Below are 18,358 nucleotides of genomic sequence, written 5' to 3' on the forward strand. Positions count from 1 at the left end.
GTTGGGGACTGTCCTGTGCATTGTAGGATATTTAGCAGAACCCCTGGTCTTTATCCAGTGGCATCCATTCCCCTATCCCCTCACATTGTGACAAAAATATTTCCAGCCCTAGCTGGTTTGGCTCAGTGGAGAGAGCGTCGGCTTGCAGACTGAAGGGTCCTGGTTTGATTCTAGTCAAAGGCACATGCCCAGGTTTTGGGCTCGATCCCCAGTAGGGGGCGGGCAGGAGGCAATGCTTCTCTTTCATCACTGATGTTTCTCTCTCTCTCTTCCTCTCCCTTCCACTCTGAAATCAATAAAAATATATTTTAAAAATATTTTTAAAAAGTTTCCAGATGTTGCCGAATGCCCCCGGTGGGCCAAGTTGCCTCTGGTGAGAAGCACTGTCTTTAGGAGAAAGCCACAAAATGTAGTCATAGGTTAGGAGAAGAGTAGATACTTATGGGAAATAAGAAGAAATATAGAAAAAGAAAGAGAAAGAAATCAAACTTCCAAATAAGTATACTGTTCACTCTTCTATTCTTCCTCTGATTTAATAAGATCCCTGAAAAGAAATGGATTACAGTTTAAGGGAACAGCTGTTGTCCCCACATACCTTTTACGAGAAACCAAAATCGCCTGCAAATGACTACAACTAAACCATGGCTCATGAAGAAAGCAGCATGCCCACCTTGCCTACTCTTGTGTGGGGAGTTACTGGGCTCCCTGCATTTCAAGTTTTACAGTCTGACATGGGGAAGAGAAACCTTGGTTTCTGTCTGGATATGGCCTTTGATAGTGTCATACAGTGACCGTTAATAACATAACCTGAGCACCAGGAAAGTGGTGTCATTTTATAGAAAACTAAGAATTCTACATTTGAGAACTAGGCAGGAATTTGGGTATTATCAAGCCCACTTCTCTTTTACAGGAGCTGAGAGATGAAAAGTTAAATGACTTACCTAAAATCACAAAAAGGTAGTGAACTGCAGTGAGGATGATCCGAGGTCTCATGACTCAGTCCAGGCCTTTCCCACTGGTCTTGGTTTGGTGGAGGGGATTTAAGTGGGACCCAGAGGGACACTGTCAGCTTTTCCATAGCCCCCTCCTTCACTCCCAAGTTAAGGGGTCTCTCTTCTCCAAGGTCAGATAAGATTGTATTGCACCTCTATTTCTTTTTCTTTTCTTTTTTAAAATATATTTTATTGATTTTTTTACAGAGAGGAAGGGAGAGAGATAGAGAGTTAGAAACATCGATGAGAGAGAAACATCAATCAGCTGCCTCCTGCACATCTCCTACTGGGGATGTGCCCCCAACCCAGGTACATGCCCCTGACCGGAATCGAACCTGGGACCTTTCAGTCCACAGGCCGACGCTCTATCCACTGAGCCAAACCGGTTTCGGCTATTTCTTGATTGATGGAATGTCCTAGGGGCCAGTGGCTCTCAAACCTGGCTACAAATTAGAATAATCTGGGGAGCTTTAAAAAATGCAGATTTCTGAGCCCAACCATAAAGATTTTTTATTTACTAGGTCCAGAGTGAGGCAAAACATTGGTATTTCTTTTATTTTTATTTTAAATATATTTTTATTGATTTAAGAGAGGAAGGGAGAAGGAGAGAGAGATAGAAACATCAATGATGAGAGAGAATCATTGATTGGCTGCCTCCCATATGTCCTGAATGGGAATCAAACCGTGACCTCCTGGTTCATAGGTCAACACTCAACCACTGAGCCACTGGACCCCATGGGCTGGTTTTTCTTTTTAAACACTCCCCCAGGTGACTGGAATATGTGGACAGGATTGAGAACCACTCTTCTGTGACCTCTTAATATTTTCTACAAATTTGGGGGGTAGAAGGTGGGAGGAAGAAAGGAGGCAGATTATACTCTCCTGTTTTCTCTGGCCCAGCTTCCACTGAATTAGATCTATTTGGAGACAAGCATTTTTCAGTGTTATCCCTTCTAAACCAGGTCAGCATACACAGGGACCTCAGTCATTCCTGGATTGCCTCAAAAAAAAAACCCTATCCACGTAGGGTTACAGACTTTTCTCAGGTTTGGCAGGTTGGAGGATTGCAGGTGAACACAGAGAATACTAAGCGTATTCAAAGACTTGACCACTCTGCTTCCGGTTCAGACCTCTCCCCACTCCCATTCCTCTCTGCCTCCCTTTCTCCACATTCCTATTGCTTCGAACAAAGGACAGTTTTGCTTTCTTTTTTGCTGTATTGTCTCCTGCTGATCCAAGCCTTCAAGGGTCCCACCTTTACCCCAAAGGATTATCATTTCCTAAACAAAGGCAATTCTCCCCTCAGAGAAATTGAGGATTTAGCTCTTCCAAGGGTCTACTGGACATTGTGGCTACATCCTACACATCAATTCCCTGCTTTCTCAGTAACTACCCCAAATTTCATTTGTATATATTCATACCTCCCTCTGCAGCCCACATAATTGGGGAGGAGCTAATTCTACCCCTGGCTCCAGGACTGACTCACAGGACCTGTAGTGTCTCAGAGTCCAGAGTGCTAACCATTACACCATGGAACCACCACACGACCTGTAGTGTCTCAGTTATATGGTTATGGTGCTTCTAGGTCAACAGCAAAAATCAAAAACAACTCCCCCCAAAACCCCAAACCAAACAAATAAACAAAATATGCCCCCAAAAACCTCTCAAATCTAACACTTTTGCTTATTAAGCAGTTAGGTCCAAACAACTTAATAGCAGAATTGTGTGTGCTATCTGACAGGTATATCTGTCCTTTTTGAAAATTTAAACTATGCCACAGTGGCCCTGTGAGTTTGCTGCGATGCCCACGTGCCTCAGTGCAGTCGGGGGACTGGAGCTCCCTGGTTAGGGTTAGTGGTTCAGGAATTGGGCAGAAGACCGATTTGGACTAATGAGAGTGGATAAGATCTGAAGGACTGATGCCCCCTCCCTGAATGTGGGGAGGAAGCATGTAGCCAGCAGCTGCTGGCAGCCACAGTGCTCCCCTGAGCAGGAGCCAGCTTCATAATGAAGCCCATCTGTGAAAGAGCAGAGAGATAAAAGGATCTGGTTTCCGATGACATCATTGAGCAGACAGATCAAACCTAAAGTCTGCATTATTTCAGACCTACATGGATCAATAAATCTCCGTCATTGTTTTGGTCAGCCTGAATTGGATTTTCTGTTAATGACTAGTGAAGACAGACAGCCTTTATCAATTAGGACTAAATTAGGCTGTAACAGAAACTACCTGCCTCCCAAAGTGACTTAAAAATGTTTGTTTTTCTCTCATGTGAAAGGAGTTTTGAGGTCATAGTGTAGTGCAAGCATGTCAAACTTACGGCCTGCAGCCTGCATGCCTCGTTTATTTGGCCCGTGTTAGCCTTTGAGTTTGACATACTTGGTGTAGTGACTTGACAGTCATCAGAAATCCAGGATCCTTCTAGCTTTTTGCTCTGCCATACCTGGGACCCAGTCCTTGTCCTCGTGATATAAAATAGCTGCTGGTTCTCCAACCATCACATCCTCCTTTTCAAGCAGCAAGATTCAGGAAGGGGAGATGGCACAATGCCCTTTCAAATCCAGCGCTTCTACTTTCATCTCATTGAGCAATACTTACGCTCATTGCCATCCCCAGTACTAAGGAAGCTGAGAAATGTGGACTTTATTCCAAGTGGCAATGTGCACATCTAAAACTCCAGGTCCAATTCATAAAGAAGGGAGGGTGGAATGGAAGTGGGAGAAGGTGACTAGCTGACTGTCATCAACTGATTCGGAGAGTGATATATATTTTGACATCGTCACTGTACATATTTTGACCTGTGCCCCTTTAGGCAATTGTCATACTCTTTGAATTGAGTCAAGGTATCCAAGTCTTCCCAGAAGGCCAGGTGATTAGATGATTACGGAGACGCTTCCAGGAGGCATAGTCACATTGCTGGCCCTTTGCAGTAGTGCTTGGCATGTGGTAGGTGCTCAATACATAAAAACATTTTTAAATATCTTCACCTGAGGATATAGTTTTTTAAAAAAATTATTATTATTTTGAGAGAGAGAGAGAACATCAATGTAAGAAAGAAACATCAAACGGTTGCCTCCTGTACACGCCCTCACCGGCAATCTAGGCATGTGCCCTGACCTGGAATCGAACCCACAACCTTTTGGTGTACGGGAGGGCACTCCAACCAACCGAGCCACACCAGCCAGGGCTGTGTTCAATACATTCTTGCTGAGTGTTAAAATGAATGAATGATCTCTTAGCAGTACATTTCAACAACTTAAAATCCTCCTAAAATCTCCTGATGCCATTTCCTGTAAGACACACTCACTTAGAGCTCAACCTTCAGGGAAGAGCAGAGAAGAGCCGTGGAGCATGCTGGTCACTCTGTATTCAACTTTAACCAGCTTTGGTTGTTTTCAAGAGGCCCTTCTCAAATTCTCCTCAATAAGCTCAGGGAAGGGACCAGACAAACTTTTTATCCAAAGAGAGTTCTGGGTCTCTTTCCTCCTTCCACTATTCCCACTTGAAGAATTAGTTTCATGCTTGTTTTCAAGCCACAGGACTCCAGAGCTGGAAAGGAATACAGACTTTTCCATTCAAGTCCCAGGGCCCATGTGCCTAATGAGAATGAGGGCATAGCCCTCGCTGCAGAGACACTGCATGTTAATATACAAATGTTGTCAACAGAGAGAAAGGCACTAGATGGAGCACATGATAAGCAACTTATTCTGTAAGCATTTCCCTAACAAGACACAGCATTTCAGAGAAAAGTTAGCTCTTCACAAGCCTTTGTATTTCAGTAACCTAGTAGAATCCTGTATGGTTTTCTTCCACATGAGAGCTATTCCTCTGAAGTGCCAGTTATATTACTCAATATAATATTGCTCTGAATGATATTAGGTGGCATTTTCTGTTCAAGAATATAACAATTTACTTTTGGAAAAGGATTTTATTCCCCTGCCCTCAAACTCTAGTGTAGGAACTGATGCCCGGTGAATTCCAGACAGAGCCAGTGTTCCTCTCAGTGTGGTCTGGGATCACCTGCTCCGGAGTCAGGCGGTGGGTCCTGGGCTCCTTCCCAGTCTCCTGAATCAGAATTTCTCGTGGTGAACCCCAGGAATGTGATGTGCGTTTCAAATGTGTGCTCCCTGTCGTTCTTGGGTACACTAAAGTTTGAAAACCACTCACTTAGACTTTTCAAGTTAAATTAACATGATATTCACACCTAAAAGGAATTATTACTGCTACCGATGCTACAACTACTGTTAGCTAACCTATGTCGAGCTCTTATCAGTTGCCCAAGGTGTGGATGAAAAGAAATCAATGACTAGAAAAATGCACAAAATGGCATAGATTCAACACCTTTCATCTAACTTCTAAATGGTTCTTTAACACTGCACCATGAGTCACCTCTGCCTATGTGGTCACAACTTTGAACTTGGTCCCGCCTCAGAAAGAGATAAAAGGGAATGGCTGCTGTAACCTGTCTCCAAAGCCGACTTGGACATTTGTAGACAGTGATTGAGTAACACGGGGCCCCAACCACAGTATCCAGTGACCACAAATACAAAATAGATGTGGAAATGTTCTGAAAGGCTGCTGGACCCATCTGACATTTTGAAAGATGAAAACAAGGAGAAACAGTACGTGCTTATTAAGAGCATGGCAATGCGAGTGGCAGGGCTTTACAGGAAAGTGGTGGCGAATTTACTTCTGTTTCTCTCACTTGCCGTTATTTCTAAGGATGGTCCAAGTCCCAGCATTGTATCAGGCCGTGTGGATGTTCTCCCTAGAGGCTGGAGAATAATTCACAGTTAAAATGTCACCTCTGATTTAGTGCCTACGCTTTGCCACACACTTATTAACCTTCAGCCAAGCAATGGGATGCTCATCAACACCTAAAGCATTTAATACATGTGACTTTCACGGAGAAACAGTAACCCAAAACTCAACCATCCTCCCTCCAGCTCAACTGACACATTTCCTAATCCCTTCAACATCATGGGTACTGGTGTTGGCATGGGCCAGAGGGTCACACAGGTCATCCTGCGATGCACAATTTTAGCCCATGAGGCAGAAACCATCTAGCTTTTTTTTTTCCGGCCTTTTGCCAACTCAATTCAGCCAAGAAACAAAAGGACGCTGCTGGAGATGAAGAGCATGAAATGTGAAAGCGATTTTTTCTGGTGTGCCCTGAGAGTGAGTAGATAAAGACAATAAAAAATAAATGGAGGATGGTAAAGGACAGAGGCTCCACATTCGGATGAGCCACCACAGCTGCCAATGGAAACTGAAATGGGAGCCAACCTCATTAGTGGCAGACAGGCTTAGACAGTGGATGTCTACCAGAGCTGCTGTCAGGTGAATGTGTAGCTCAGTTCCCAAAATGTGAATCTAGGTCAGTGAAATCCAGCTACATATCCCTGCCCACCCGTTTTCTATGGTTTGTTCCTGTGGAGATGAGGTGCCAGGGAGCATTTGAACTCTTTTCCAAAAATTTTACCAAAGGCACCCCATCTGGTAGTCATTTCTGAAGTCATGTTGTTCACCATTGACCCCCAGGGCCTAGTACAGTGCCTGGTACACAACAAGAGCTCTACATATACATACCTGCCAAAGGGTGGCTCTGCTCCTTCCTCCCTTGCCCCTTCAAGCCCATGGGTCACAATGTTCTGCTACTCCTCTAAATGACCTCAGCTTCTGCATGGCCCTTCCATGTTCACAGCTGCTCTCCTGGTCCAGACCTCCTTGCCTTTATGGACTTCATGATTGTACCTGACTAGTATTATCCCTCCTAGTCCGTCTGTTAAATCATTATAGCCGGAAGGAAAACAAATCTTTCTGAAGGATCTTCAGCTTTTACACCATTGCTAAAAAAGCTCAGTGGCTCCCCACAGCCTGCAGATAAGAAAATGCTAATTCCTTGGCCTTTGAACCAAGACCATTTTATATCTTGGACCTTCACGTTCTTTCTTTCCCTGCACACACCCTTGTTCTAGCCTTTGTTTTTGATTATAGAAAGGGTATTGTCCTGTTTGTAACAGCCACTCCTCTGCCGTGCCAGTCTAGGGCTTGCTGCTCATGCAGGTCCACCTAGACTTTGCCTCCTGCCTCTTGTGACCACTCCCTCCTCAGAACTCCCATCACCCCTACCAGGACCCTCTACCGTTTGTTAGTCATTTACACTGTGACAGTATTTATCTTTAAAAGAAATTTTTCTTAAATCCTCGCCTGAGGATGTGTTTTTATTGATTTTTAGAGAGAATGGAAGAGAGAGGTGGAGGGGAGAGAGAGAACCACTGATGTGAAAGAGAAACATTGATTGGTTGCCTCCCATACTTGTCCCGACCAGGGATTGAACCTGCAAACTAGGTGTGTGCTCTGACCAGGAATGGAACCCACAACATTTTCAGTGTACAGGACGATACTCCAATCAACTGAGCCACCCGCCAGGGTGACAGTGTTTACTTGTCCCATCCTGTTTCCCTAGTTAAGCGAGGGGCACTGAGGACAGAGACTATTTCTCACCCATCGCAGTGTCCCCTGTGCTGAGGACAGTACCCTTCACACAGCTGCTGTAACACAGTAAATACTGCCGTATCCTGCTGGAGAAACCCGTTCTGAGCTCAACTGTGATCAGTTTTCAATTGCCTATTAAAAACTATTTTTGCTGAAGAGACAGTAATAAACTGTTTTGGAAACCTTACCTCTTCTTCCTATCAGATTTTTATGTATGAACTAGAGGCCTGGTACATGAATTTGTGCACATTGAAAGGGAATTAATTAGAAGAAATATTTTAATATCTCTACTTGCCCTTTCTCTATAATAGAAGTGTCAACCAAATTCACGATCGACAATGACAGATGGAAACACACATGTGCGATTGGTGCCAGTGAGAGCTTTATATATATAGATCAACTTGCTTAATTAGACCTGTTTTCTAACTTAGCTAAACTTTTTCAAGCCCAGTGAAACACCCCAACTTCTCTTTCAGGTAATTGTCAACAACACAGTAGTAAATATCAACACGAAGCAGATTATTATTGTAGATCACACAGGGAGAAAAAAAGGGTAAAATATTTAACTGCAGCAGTGTTTAACTATATTCTGCACAGTGAGAAAACCTGAAGTCATTTTCAAGGTCCACCATTTCTTACTTCTTTTCAGTCGGGTCAAGTTTCTAAACTTTCTAAATCTCTGTTTTCTGGCTAATGAAAAGAAAATAGGATTCCAACGAGTTTCCTATCTACTTACTCCTGGACTTCTGTGAGGATCAAATGAGACGAGGCACGGGAAAACGCTTCACAGACATTTGGTTAAAGTATAAAATGTTTGCACCTGGCTATAAAGCAAGTCCTGTTCCTGGGCTGAAGAAACCCCAAGGAGGCTAGTCGCTGGGGAGAGGAAGCCGGGCGTTGCTATGTGATGTCATTACCCGGTGCCCACAGCGACCATTTCCGGGCTGGGCTGGACTGTGGGCCGCATTTTGCGCCATGGGGTCTCAACGGTATCAGCTGCGATTTGGTGGGCTATTGCTCTGGGATGGTGGCAGGGCCTGTGTCCCACTTGGGGGAAGCTGAGTGTTGCTTTGTGGGCGCCAGGTCTGTGGTGCCGTTTCTCTGTAAATGGCCAGTGCGTGTCACAGCAGCTCCTGCATTGAGTGTCTGCCCCCTGGTGGTCAGTGTGTGTCATAGTGACTGGTCGGACGGTCGGACACAGCATATTAGCCTTTTATATATATAGATTAGAAAATGATGTTATCTGTTAGGTATCCAATTTAATAGTTAAATATGTCACTGCAGCCTCCTCAGAGAGAAGTGGAACTAGCTAGGATGGAGTCACTGTGGTTTTCTCTCCTCCAACGGGCATGAAGATGGTCAGCTAGGCACAGTCTCCCATCACCCACAGCCCCTGAAAGCACGATACTAGTGGTCAAGGGCCTGTGGTGAACCCACTTGGGAACTGTCCTTATCACCCTGCTTTATAATTAAGCGACGGCTGCTGTTGCCAAGCGCTTTACACCTCGAGTTCACAACACGGTCTTTTCATCTTGACCGCATGCCACGGGATTTCCAATGGGCAGGAATGAAGCTCTCATTCCCTAGTGAGGCTGATTCAACGTTGTTTTTTCAGGACAAGCCTGAGTACAGGGGACGGTCACACAGGGAGAGCTGGAGGCAGAGCCAGAGGACAGCTGTGACCTGGGATTCTAAGTTCTCTGCTTTGTCCTCTGGACCATTGTGCTTCTTCAGTGGAATCAACATAGGATTATTTAAAAAAAAAAAAAAGTCCTTCTCTGGCGTCAGGAATGGCATGCAGTCTAACCATTGTTTCCCTCTGGAACACATCTTCACATGTTAAGATCAGGTTGTGCGTGTTTGTGGTGGGGGAGGGGATATGGAAACATGAGTCAAATTTCCTGTTCTCAGATAGGGATAACGTTAGCGATGTTTGGTAACTCGGACTATTTTAATAAGGAATTTTAGCAGACCAACTTCCTGAATGACAGCATCCAAGTTGTCACCCAGCTAGGTATTACATTTCAAGTGTATACAATGTTGAACTCTAGGCAACAAAACAGGTAAGGAGTTTCTAGCTTCCTATGGCTTTAATTTGGATACTTTCTCTACTCTTACTGATACTTGGAATATGTTATTTTTTACCTGTGGATGAAAAAAGGGGCCACTACTAAACTTGACAAGCTCAGAGGAGGCCTGCATGGCAGGCCCTACAAAGTCAGAACCTAAAGCAACCACATAGGATGGTCTGAACATACAAATTCCTAACTAAACGCGGTCATGGCATGTAGTCATGTCCTAGGCCTGTAGCTTCCTTGACAAAGGTCAATCTTTACCTTAAGTGGACCTGTCATCTTTTTAAAGATAATATACCTTTGAAATGTAATTTTTTCCAGGTCCCTCAGGGCACACATACCCACCCACACCAAAGCACTAGACTGTGGAACACCTCAGTGTTATCTTGTTCCCCCAAGGACCATCTCTGTGTGCTGTACATGATAAGTATTAACTATCCTGTACCCACCAATACAAAAGAAGTATGTGTCTGTTTTACTTTTAATCCAACTCCAGAGATTTCCCTGCTTTGCTTTCTCCCACTCCCTAATCTACCACCAATGGATTTCATGTGACCCCCTTATATCTCCTACTTCAATTCTCATGTATAAAATAAGTTGCAAAACTGCTATTCTTCAGAGCATTTTCTCAATCCCTTGAGACTTTGTTCCTGGGAATTGTCAGTTTGGCTCAAATAAACTCACAGAAATTCTCTACAGGTTTGGATGTTTCCTATGACATTCCTATAGTCCACAGTGGTTGGTTTCTGTGGGGGTACATTCTAAGGCAGAAGCTTTTGGAAGTTGCAGGAATCCTCGAAGGCAGTGGCTCTCAACTTAGTCTGGACACCAGAATCACCCGTGGAGCTTTTAAGAAATGAGGGTGCTTGGGCTCAGTCCCAGACCCAGAACAGCCGCATTTTCTGAGCCAGGCCCAGGGGAGGGTGTTTTCAGAAGTCCCTCTGGTGATTGTAAACCCACCTCTCAGGAGGAGCCCCTAATTGAAGGTCACTTAGCAACATCCTTTGTAAGCAAGAGTCTTGGATCAAAAGGCCCCTTAAAAGGCCATATACCCAACAGATGCTTGAATTCCCCCTACAACCTCCCATAGAGTCTGTTGAATAATTTTTGATGTCCTATCACATAACAGACAAAATAAACAGCACTTTAAAAATAAATAATTTCAGTCTGGCCGGGTGGTTCAGTTGGTTGAACATCGTCCTGTGCAGTGAACAGGTTGCAGGTTCCATTCCCGGTCAGGGCACATACCTAGGTTGGGGATCGAATGGGAGGTGACTGTTTTTCTCTCACATGGATGTTTCTCTCTCTCTCTCTCTCTCTCTCTCTCTCTCTCTCAATCAATAAAAAATATCCTCAGGCTCTAGCTGGTTGGCTTAGTGGATAGAGTGTTGGTCTGCAGACCAAAGGGTACCAGGTTAGATTCCAGTCAGGGGCACATGCCCGGGTTGTGGGCTTGGCCCCCAGTGTGTGGCGTGTAGGAGGCAGCTGGTCAGTGATTCTCTCTCATCATTGATGTCTCTCTCTCTCTCTCTCTCTCTCTCTCTCTCTCTCTCTCTCTCCCTTCTTCTCTGAAATCAGTAAAAATATATTTTAAAAAAATCCTCGGGTGAAGAGAAATAATTCCCCCCCCCGACATTTTTCTTGTAAGCTCAAGGGGAAAAACATAACATTATTCCCTTTCTCCTACTTGGCCAATTTTGCCTTCTTCCTGCTCTGAGACTAGGGCTGCAATTCAGCATGGCTGTTTTGGTACCAGAGCTTCAGATTATTTATTGCCTTGTTATGCCAACGCATTTTGTTTTCCGTGCACCCCCCCCCCCCACCCCCTTCGCCAAGTCTTGTTGGCAGACAGCTCTGGGAACAGTGTCAGATAAGCAACTGCTGCCAGGACGCGGAGCATAAACAGTTGTTACAAACTCAAAGGCTATTTAGTTTTATGTTAATTTTTAAATTCAGACATGGTAGTTTTTTTTTTTTTAAATCATTGTTTTTTGGATCTGGCACATACAACTGGAACAGACAACCAGATAATAAGGCTAAATTAAACGGGCAATGGGATTGTTAGTATGCCTTTCATAGCAGAGACCCAATGTGGGAAACCTTGTGGCTACACAGTATGCTTCCCTGTGACAACAACTAAACATTCAAAGTCTTTATTTTTCCATTTCATTCACCCCATTGATACCAGTTAACTCTCATTCCATCTTTTGTTTTTTTTTTGCTGTTGCTGTTCCAGTTGTCATTAAAGGAAATTCCAGGCAATAAAAAAGCATACAAAATCAAAACACACTGAGGGTTTTTCCACCTTCACTTTTTATATGGCCATCTATAAAATAACATGGACATTTTTGGACATAAAACCAAGGCTGAAGCTGAGTCAAAATGAGAGGAAATACTGAGTGACCTCTATTATGTACTCATTCAAAAGAAAAACACGCTGTGTGCTATGCAATTTAAATTACTGTAGTTGCAAGGCAGCCCAAGTCCTCGGTTAAGGAATCTCACAGATGCAGTTAGTTATTTCAGGAAGTAGATAAGAAACCTAAAAGACAGTTTCATTGAGATGCATTATGAGCATTTTAATTTAAAATGGCACGTCTGCTGGAATTCTACTTACTATATTTCAGCTCCATTTACATGACAAAGAGACAACAATGGAGTGGTGATCCCATAATTCTTTTCTTACCACATCCTTTTAGTATTTCTATGAAAAAATTTTTTTAAATAATCATTCCTTGTGACACAAAAGAATAGAGTTATTATTAATAAAAAAAAGGCCACTAAACAAAACTGCCTTTCCAAAAGGAGAGAACTGGTCTCCCGCGTGGGGTGAGGAAGGGGAATGAATGCTCCCCTTGCTGCCTGGCCAGCAGGTGGCACAGCCCCCCCACTTGTCTGGACCACAGCCCCTTGAACTCCAACTTCGAGCTCTGGTAGGTCGGCAGCTTCCCCATCTGATTAGCTTCAGGAAAGTTTTAGCTAAGGGTCACTCCCCTCCCCGCTTACTTCCCTGACTCCTACTTTGTCCTATCCACCCCACCCCACCCCCGCCCTGCCAATTTACTGGAGGACTGAATGCTATCAAGGAAATTGAGTTAAACTTCTTTACTGTGAGCCCCTCCGAAAGGCAGGAATTATAATCCATCCTCCAGCCACAGAGAGCATGATATTAATCCAGGTTCCTTTGGAATGCATCTAGAAAAAGAATGGGTGAGATGCGGGGCAAATCTACTCTTTACCATGTCATTTTTTTCCTCCCTGACTTTATTAAGGTCTCATTAACAATTAAAAAATTGTATATATTTAAGGTGCACAAGGGCTGGGGAAGGGGAATGGGGAGATGTTGGTCAAGGGGTACAAAGTTTCAGTCTTTTTAAAAAAAATCTTAGTTAAAAAAAAAATCACAGGCTAGTCTGGAAAAGCCAGGCATCACATAAAAGGTAAAGCAGAGGTTTGAGAGTTAGATCTTACCTATTGGAAAGTTATTTCTCTAAGTTAAGCAGAACCTACTTCCAACAATATAATACACATATGTTTTTCTAAACTTAAAAAGTTAAAGTAGAATACACAAAGTGGCCCTTTGGACCATGACTCCCTTCCTTCTTCTCAAAGTAACCCCTAGTCTGACTGCTAATAGCATAGAATAGTTTTGTCTCTTGTTTAACTTTAAATGGATGAAATAATAGAGTATGTGTTTTTTGGAGATTGACTTATTTTGCTCAAATTTTATTTGTGAGCAGGAGTTCCAGCTGTGCAGCAGCTAGATTCTCATGTCTCTGAGAAGGCAAACATTTCTTCTGCAAGATACAAGTATGTCTATTGCCTGTGCATGAATTAATCTGACACTATCTTCTTTTATAGCTGGAGAGGCAGGAGAAGGTGGTAATTGCCCAGGGGTATGACGGAATGATGGAAAGTCTGGGAGAAAAACAAAAACGATAGAAAGAGCAGATTGCTCTAAAGACTAATTTTGCTTAGATAATCATATTTCTAAGATAAGACTTCATCTCAAATATCTTTTTTGTTGTTGTTGTTAATCCTCACCCGAGGATACTTTTCTATTAATTTTTAGAGAGAATGGAAGGGAGGGAGAGAGAGAGAGAGAGAGAGAGAAACATCAATGTGAGAGAGACACATCGATTGGTTGCCTCCCACACACGCCCTGACCTGGGCGGGGATGAGCCTGCCACCGAGGTATGTGCCCTTGACCAGAGTCGAACTCTCGACCCTTCAGTCTACAAGCCAAAGCTCTATCCACTGAGCCAAACCATCTGGGGCATGTCAAATATCTTTAGGAATTTGTTCAATCAACCTAACCTCCAGCTCCCCTATCAACAGTAAAATGCAGTAATAATTGTCCTCCTTTCTCCCTTCCCTGTATTACATACACTCTGTGCTAAATGTGTATTAAATGTACCCTGTATTAAATGTGTTCTAGGCTTTTTAGCAGAGAGTCGCTAAAGTCTTCTTAAATAGATGATTTCATTGAAATATCCAATGCACACACTATGAAATCTACAGACAGGTACGATGACTAGCTACCTAAGAAGCCACTTCATCAACCAAGAATAGATTGCAAGCCATCACAAAGTGTTCTGAATGCAAGAAGAAACCCCTGGGCTCTCAGCTTGGCATAAATATGTAAGAAGTGGTTTTTAGACTCTGGAGGAAGCAAGCACTCTGCAAACAGTGACAGATTTGGGAAATAATCAAGCTTTCAGTGTGCGGTGCGGGAAGACACAATTCACCTCTGTTTAAATGCCTTCAAAGACATGCCCAGTGGCCAGCGGCTTCTCTACACAGGCAAGATTGAGACATCAATGTTTGCAAGGGGAAAATTCACATCTTTCCTAAGAGAGGGCAGATCCTAGTTACAAGCAAAAAAACAAAAAGAAAAAGGGATGAGAAGCATAGTTGAAGGGCAGGCGGGGGTAGAAAAGGGAAGCTCAGCTAGAACAAATCCATGGGAAAATAATAGGAAAATAAAAATAAAGGTTTTGAATAGAAAAAGAATGGGTGTTGTGTGCAGCGGGCAATTGATGAGAGGAAAATCAGGGCCCAGGAAATTTTATTCTGAAACCATAAGATCCCATTCAAAATGCTTCATTTCATTGGATTTCAGTATTTGCGCATGTGAAATGGAAAAAGTAAAACTGCTATGCTTTCATTACTTGCAAATGATGTATTTGTCTCTACCCATTTGTCTTCTTGCCTGTCATCAGTTTTTATATCTCAAAATTAGTAGTAGGACTTACCCCACTGTCAATTTAAGTGATTGTTCTGACACAGGAGACCAAACTGTTCTCAAATAAATAAGCAGTTCAGTTCACTAAATCTGCATTTCACCAGCCCGCCTCGTTCTGACCTGAGCACATGCCCTCACACAGATCTCATTAGTCCTCAGCTCAGTTTGTCCTCCTGCTTTCATTACAAGGTAAGAGGACCTTCCGTGATGCTAGGACATGGCAGGTGGCATTGGCCAATGCCACAGGCCCACGGTTTAGGAAGAACATTGGCTGATAGAAAATATGATCTCCAAAGAATGCCTTTGTAGTCAGTGAGGATTATTTATAGCTTCTGACACAGAAGCTTTCAAGTATAGAGCGAACATCACTGTTAACACGAACTTGAATGAACTCTACAGGAAAGAGAACTCTAAAGGCTTGGATTTTCTCCCCAGGTCATCAATGGTCCTCTTTTCTGACTGCAGGGTCTTCTCCTCTAATTTTTTTTTTCCAAAAGAAATGATGGTCCAATGTCTCTGAAGCAATACAGACCCTGCTTTCCAGAGCCTTGTGGGTACCCAGACTCCAGCATCATGGACATAAACACATCCTCTTCCACACTTTTCAGTCCCTACCTCTTCAGACTTCACCTCCCCCAGCGGTATCTCCAGGAGCCCACAGAAGACTGTTTATTAGGTGGGCTAGTTTGCTTACTGCTCATGCGTGTACTTTGCTCAGTCTTTGTTCCTACCATGTCCCCACCTGCAACATTCTCTCACTGAATCCCACCCTGCCAACCCTCTAAGACCCACGGCTAGCCCCACTTTTCTCCAGGAAGCTCTCTGTGAATATCTAGCTCTCAAGGAGCTCCCTTCTCTCCTCTGAATAACAGTTAGGGCTCTTTTATAGAATGCTGGTTAACCATATTGCATTATCTCTTCATTTGTTACCTGTTAGTTTCTCCAGAGTATTTGAGTTAGGGACCTATTGAGCTAGAAACCTATTGAGTTAGGGATAAACCTATTTGAGGTAGGGATCAAGTCTACCCAGAATGGCAGATGGGGCTACTTTTTCTAATTTGTCTACCAGAGGAGGTTCTTTCTGTTAATCCACACAAAGGCACAGTATAAACCCTCTCCTTCCCTTCTAATCAATTTTAGACATCCTGGCATGGAAAGATACCATGGAAAGATGTCCATAAGGAGAAAAATAATCTCCCTAGAGTCCTCAGAGTGACACCATTCATCAAATTCTCGTTCAAGAGCCCACTATTTATTTATTTATTTTAAAAATATTTTTTAAATTGATTTCAGAGAGGAAAGGAGAAGGAGAGAGAGATATAGAAATATCAATGGTGAGAGAGAATCGTTGATCAGCTGCCTCCTGCATGCCCCACACTGGGGACTGAGCCCTCAACCCGGGCATGTGTCCTGACTGGGAATTGAGCCGTGACCTCCTGGTTCATAGGTCGACACTCAACCACTGAGCCATGCCGGCCGGGGCCCTCCTTTTTTATATACTGAAAGTGACAAAGCCTTCCAGATAAAGCAGAACATAAGGAAGCAAAGGAAAAGCCACCACATTCAATTTCTGAGCCAGATGGTTCAGCAACAATTGTTCAAAGTTCTAGAAATACAATCAAAGATACAGTCTGAGCAAAGGAAGACAGAAAGGCCAGGTGAGCTGGCTAAAGGAATTGCAGATAACACAGAGGGGAAATTCAGCAAGTGGGAGGCAATGACTGCTTCCCACACAAACTGTACCAAGTCGAGCATTGAGGTAAAAGAGTAAAGAACCGAAAGGGAAAAAAAAAAAAAAAGAAATTGTGCACCTTGCGGCACATAGATTGCCTCTCTTTGCCTGGGAGGAGTTTCTGTCTCTGGTCCTTCAGTAGGTCATGTTTGTTGTTGAGCAGGACCACCTGAGAGGAAGGGGTGGTAGTCTTAACCTGCCATTTAGTTGGGGTGAGTCACTTGATCTAGTTATCCTGTGCAAAATGGAGATAATACTACGCCTTTCATTCATTCGTTTATTCACTCACTCTCCATTCACCAGATATTTATTAAGGTCCCACTGTGGGCTAAGCACAAAGGAGCACAATGGCTTTCGCCCTTCTGCAGAGCCCCGATCAACTCACAGGTTTGTTAGAGGAGAAAAGTGTCTTTGAACTGTACAGCAATCTAATATGGAAAGACTCTTCATTATCCATGGCTTCCACTCATGATCAAGCTGCGTGACCTGGGCAAGTCGTAGTTTTTTCTGGGCTTTCCTATTCTCATCTGTGAAATGAGAAAGTTCCCGTCCTAAAAGTTAGGTATTCCAAGTGCATATGAGGAAGTCCAGATTTTTTAGGTTCTTCCGAATCATGGCTTGCTAAAAGATTGTTATGAAACAGTGCAGACATATAAAAGGATAAGACTAATATCACGACCCCCTGTGCACCAACTACCAAACTCAGGAGAGAAACATTACAAGGAGCTCCACTGCCGGCTCCCTCCTTTTCCCCAGAGGAAATAACTCTGATGAGTTTGATGTTTATTCCTCTGAATCATGGCCTTTCTAGGAAACCTGGTGTGTGAGTAAGAATGGTTCGTCACCTGGGTGCTCCTGATGAATGAGAAGTCATGACAGTGTTATGTCAGAGAAAGCTCAAGCGCCGGCCTGTTCTCTCCCTGCTACCCCTGCAGACAGAATCACAAAAATCACGTGGCAGGCATTCCCTAGAAGGTACCTCGTTTTGTATTTACCTTGAGGGCCTTCTGTGCAGACTCACTGGATCCAATTGCGATTAGGTTAGGCCCAGCCATGCTGCAGGAACTCTTCAAATGCAAAGAATCGGCCACCGGGACTGTGGAGACCGCATAGTCCTATGCAAATAATAGAAACGAGCGGTTGGGCATTGCAGAGTCATTCTGAAACCCACTTAAACCTGCCTGAATCACGCTTGCTCCTCCGGAGGCTGCCAGGGGGAAAGCTGGAAGGAAAGCTGGGGCCCCCAGGCTTTGGTATTGCCAGCTAAATGAAGACTGCTTCTAAGAAGAAAGGGCACAGCTTTCTTCCAGATGTGTGACTGTATCGACAGCTTCGCTTGTTGATCCACGGAGTAGGCTACTCTGAAAGGACATGTCTACTTATCCTATGCAAACTGGAGCCTCACGTCTTCAGGGGGAACAGAGCATCATGGGGGGCCTATCCTGTCCTAAGCAGTTGGGTGAGCCAACCTGCTAGTGGTCAACAGAGTAAAGGGAACTTGAGAAGATGTGTGCAACCCTTAGCACAGTTTCCAGCAGCCACGTACATTCCAATCTGAAAAATCCACATCGCAGGTGAGAGTCCATTGGGTATCTAGATTTTATTAAAAATTCATCGATTGTGCCATGAACACTTAGTGGTTGTCTGATGATATAGAGTGTCCCCCCAAAATGTATACACACACTGTGAAAAATTATAAAGGCAATGTTTACTAAAATATATTTCATTTTCGAAATGGAGCTATCAGAAAGTGTGCATACATTTTTTGGGACACCTTGCATACTGGGAGAACACAGATGTCCGTCATAACGTTGT

General features: G+C 43.6%; 1 protein-coding gene across 2 annotated transcripts in view; it reads right to left on the reverse strand.

Moving 5' to 3' along the window:
* Positions 1-18,358, reverse strand: part of DDAH1 (dimethylarginine dimethylaminohydrolase 1) — a 45,315-nt gene that overhangs the window by 19,005 nt on the left and 7,952 nt on the right. Inside the window, exons 4-5 of one of the 2 annotated variants that reach the window (XM_023751807.1) lie at positions 17,539-17,658; positions 5,703-5,768 (exon numbers count right to left, since the gene is read on the reverse strand). In XM_023751807.1, coding sequence (XP_023607575.1) covers positions 5,703-5,768; positions 17,539-17,658 — 186 coding nt within the window. The remainder of the gene's footprint in view (positions 1-5,702; positions 5,769-17,538; positions 17,659-18,358) is intronic. The other variant, XM_006086156.3, reaches the window with a different exon arrangement.

The sequence above is a fragment of the Myotis lucifugus genome, unplaced genomic scaffold (genome assembly GCF_000147115.1).
Source record: "Myotis lucifugus unplaced genomic scaffold, Myoluc2.0 scaffold_25, whole genome shotgun sequence".
NCBI classification, from domain to species: Eukaryota; Metazoa; Chordata; class Mammalia; order Chiroptera; family Vespertilionidae; genus Myotis; species Myotis lucifugus.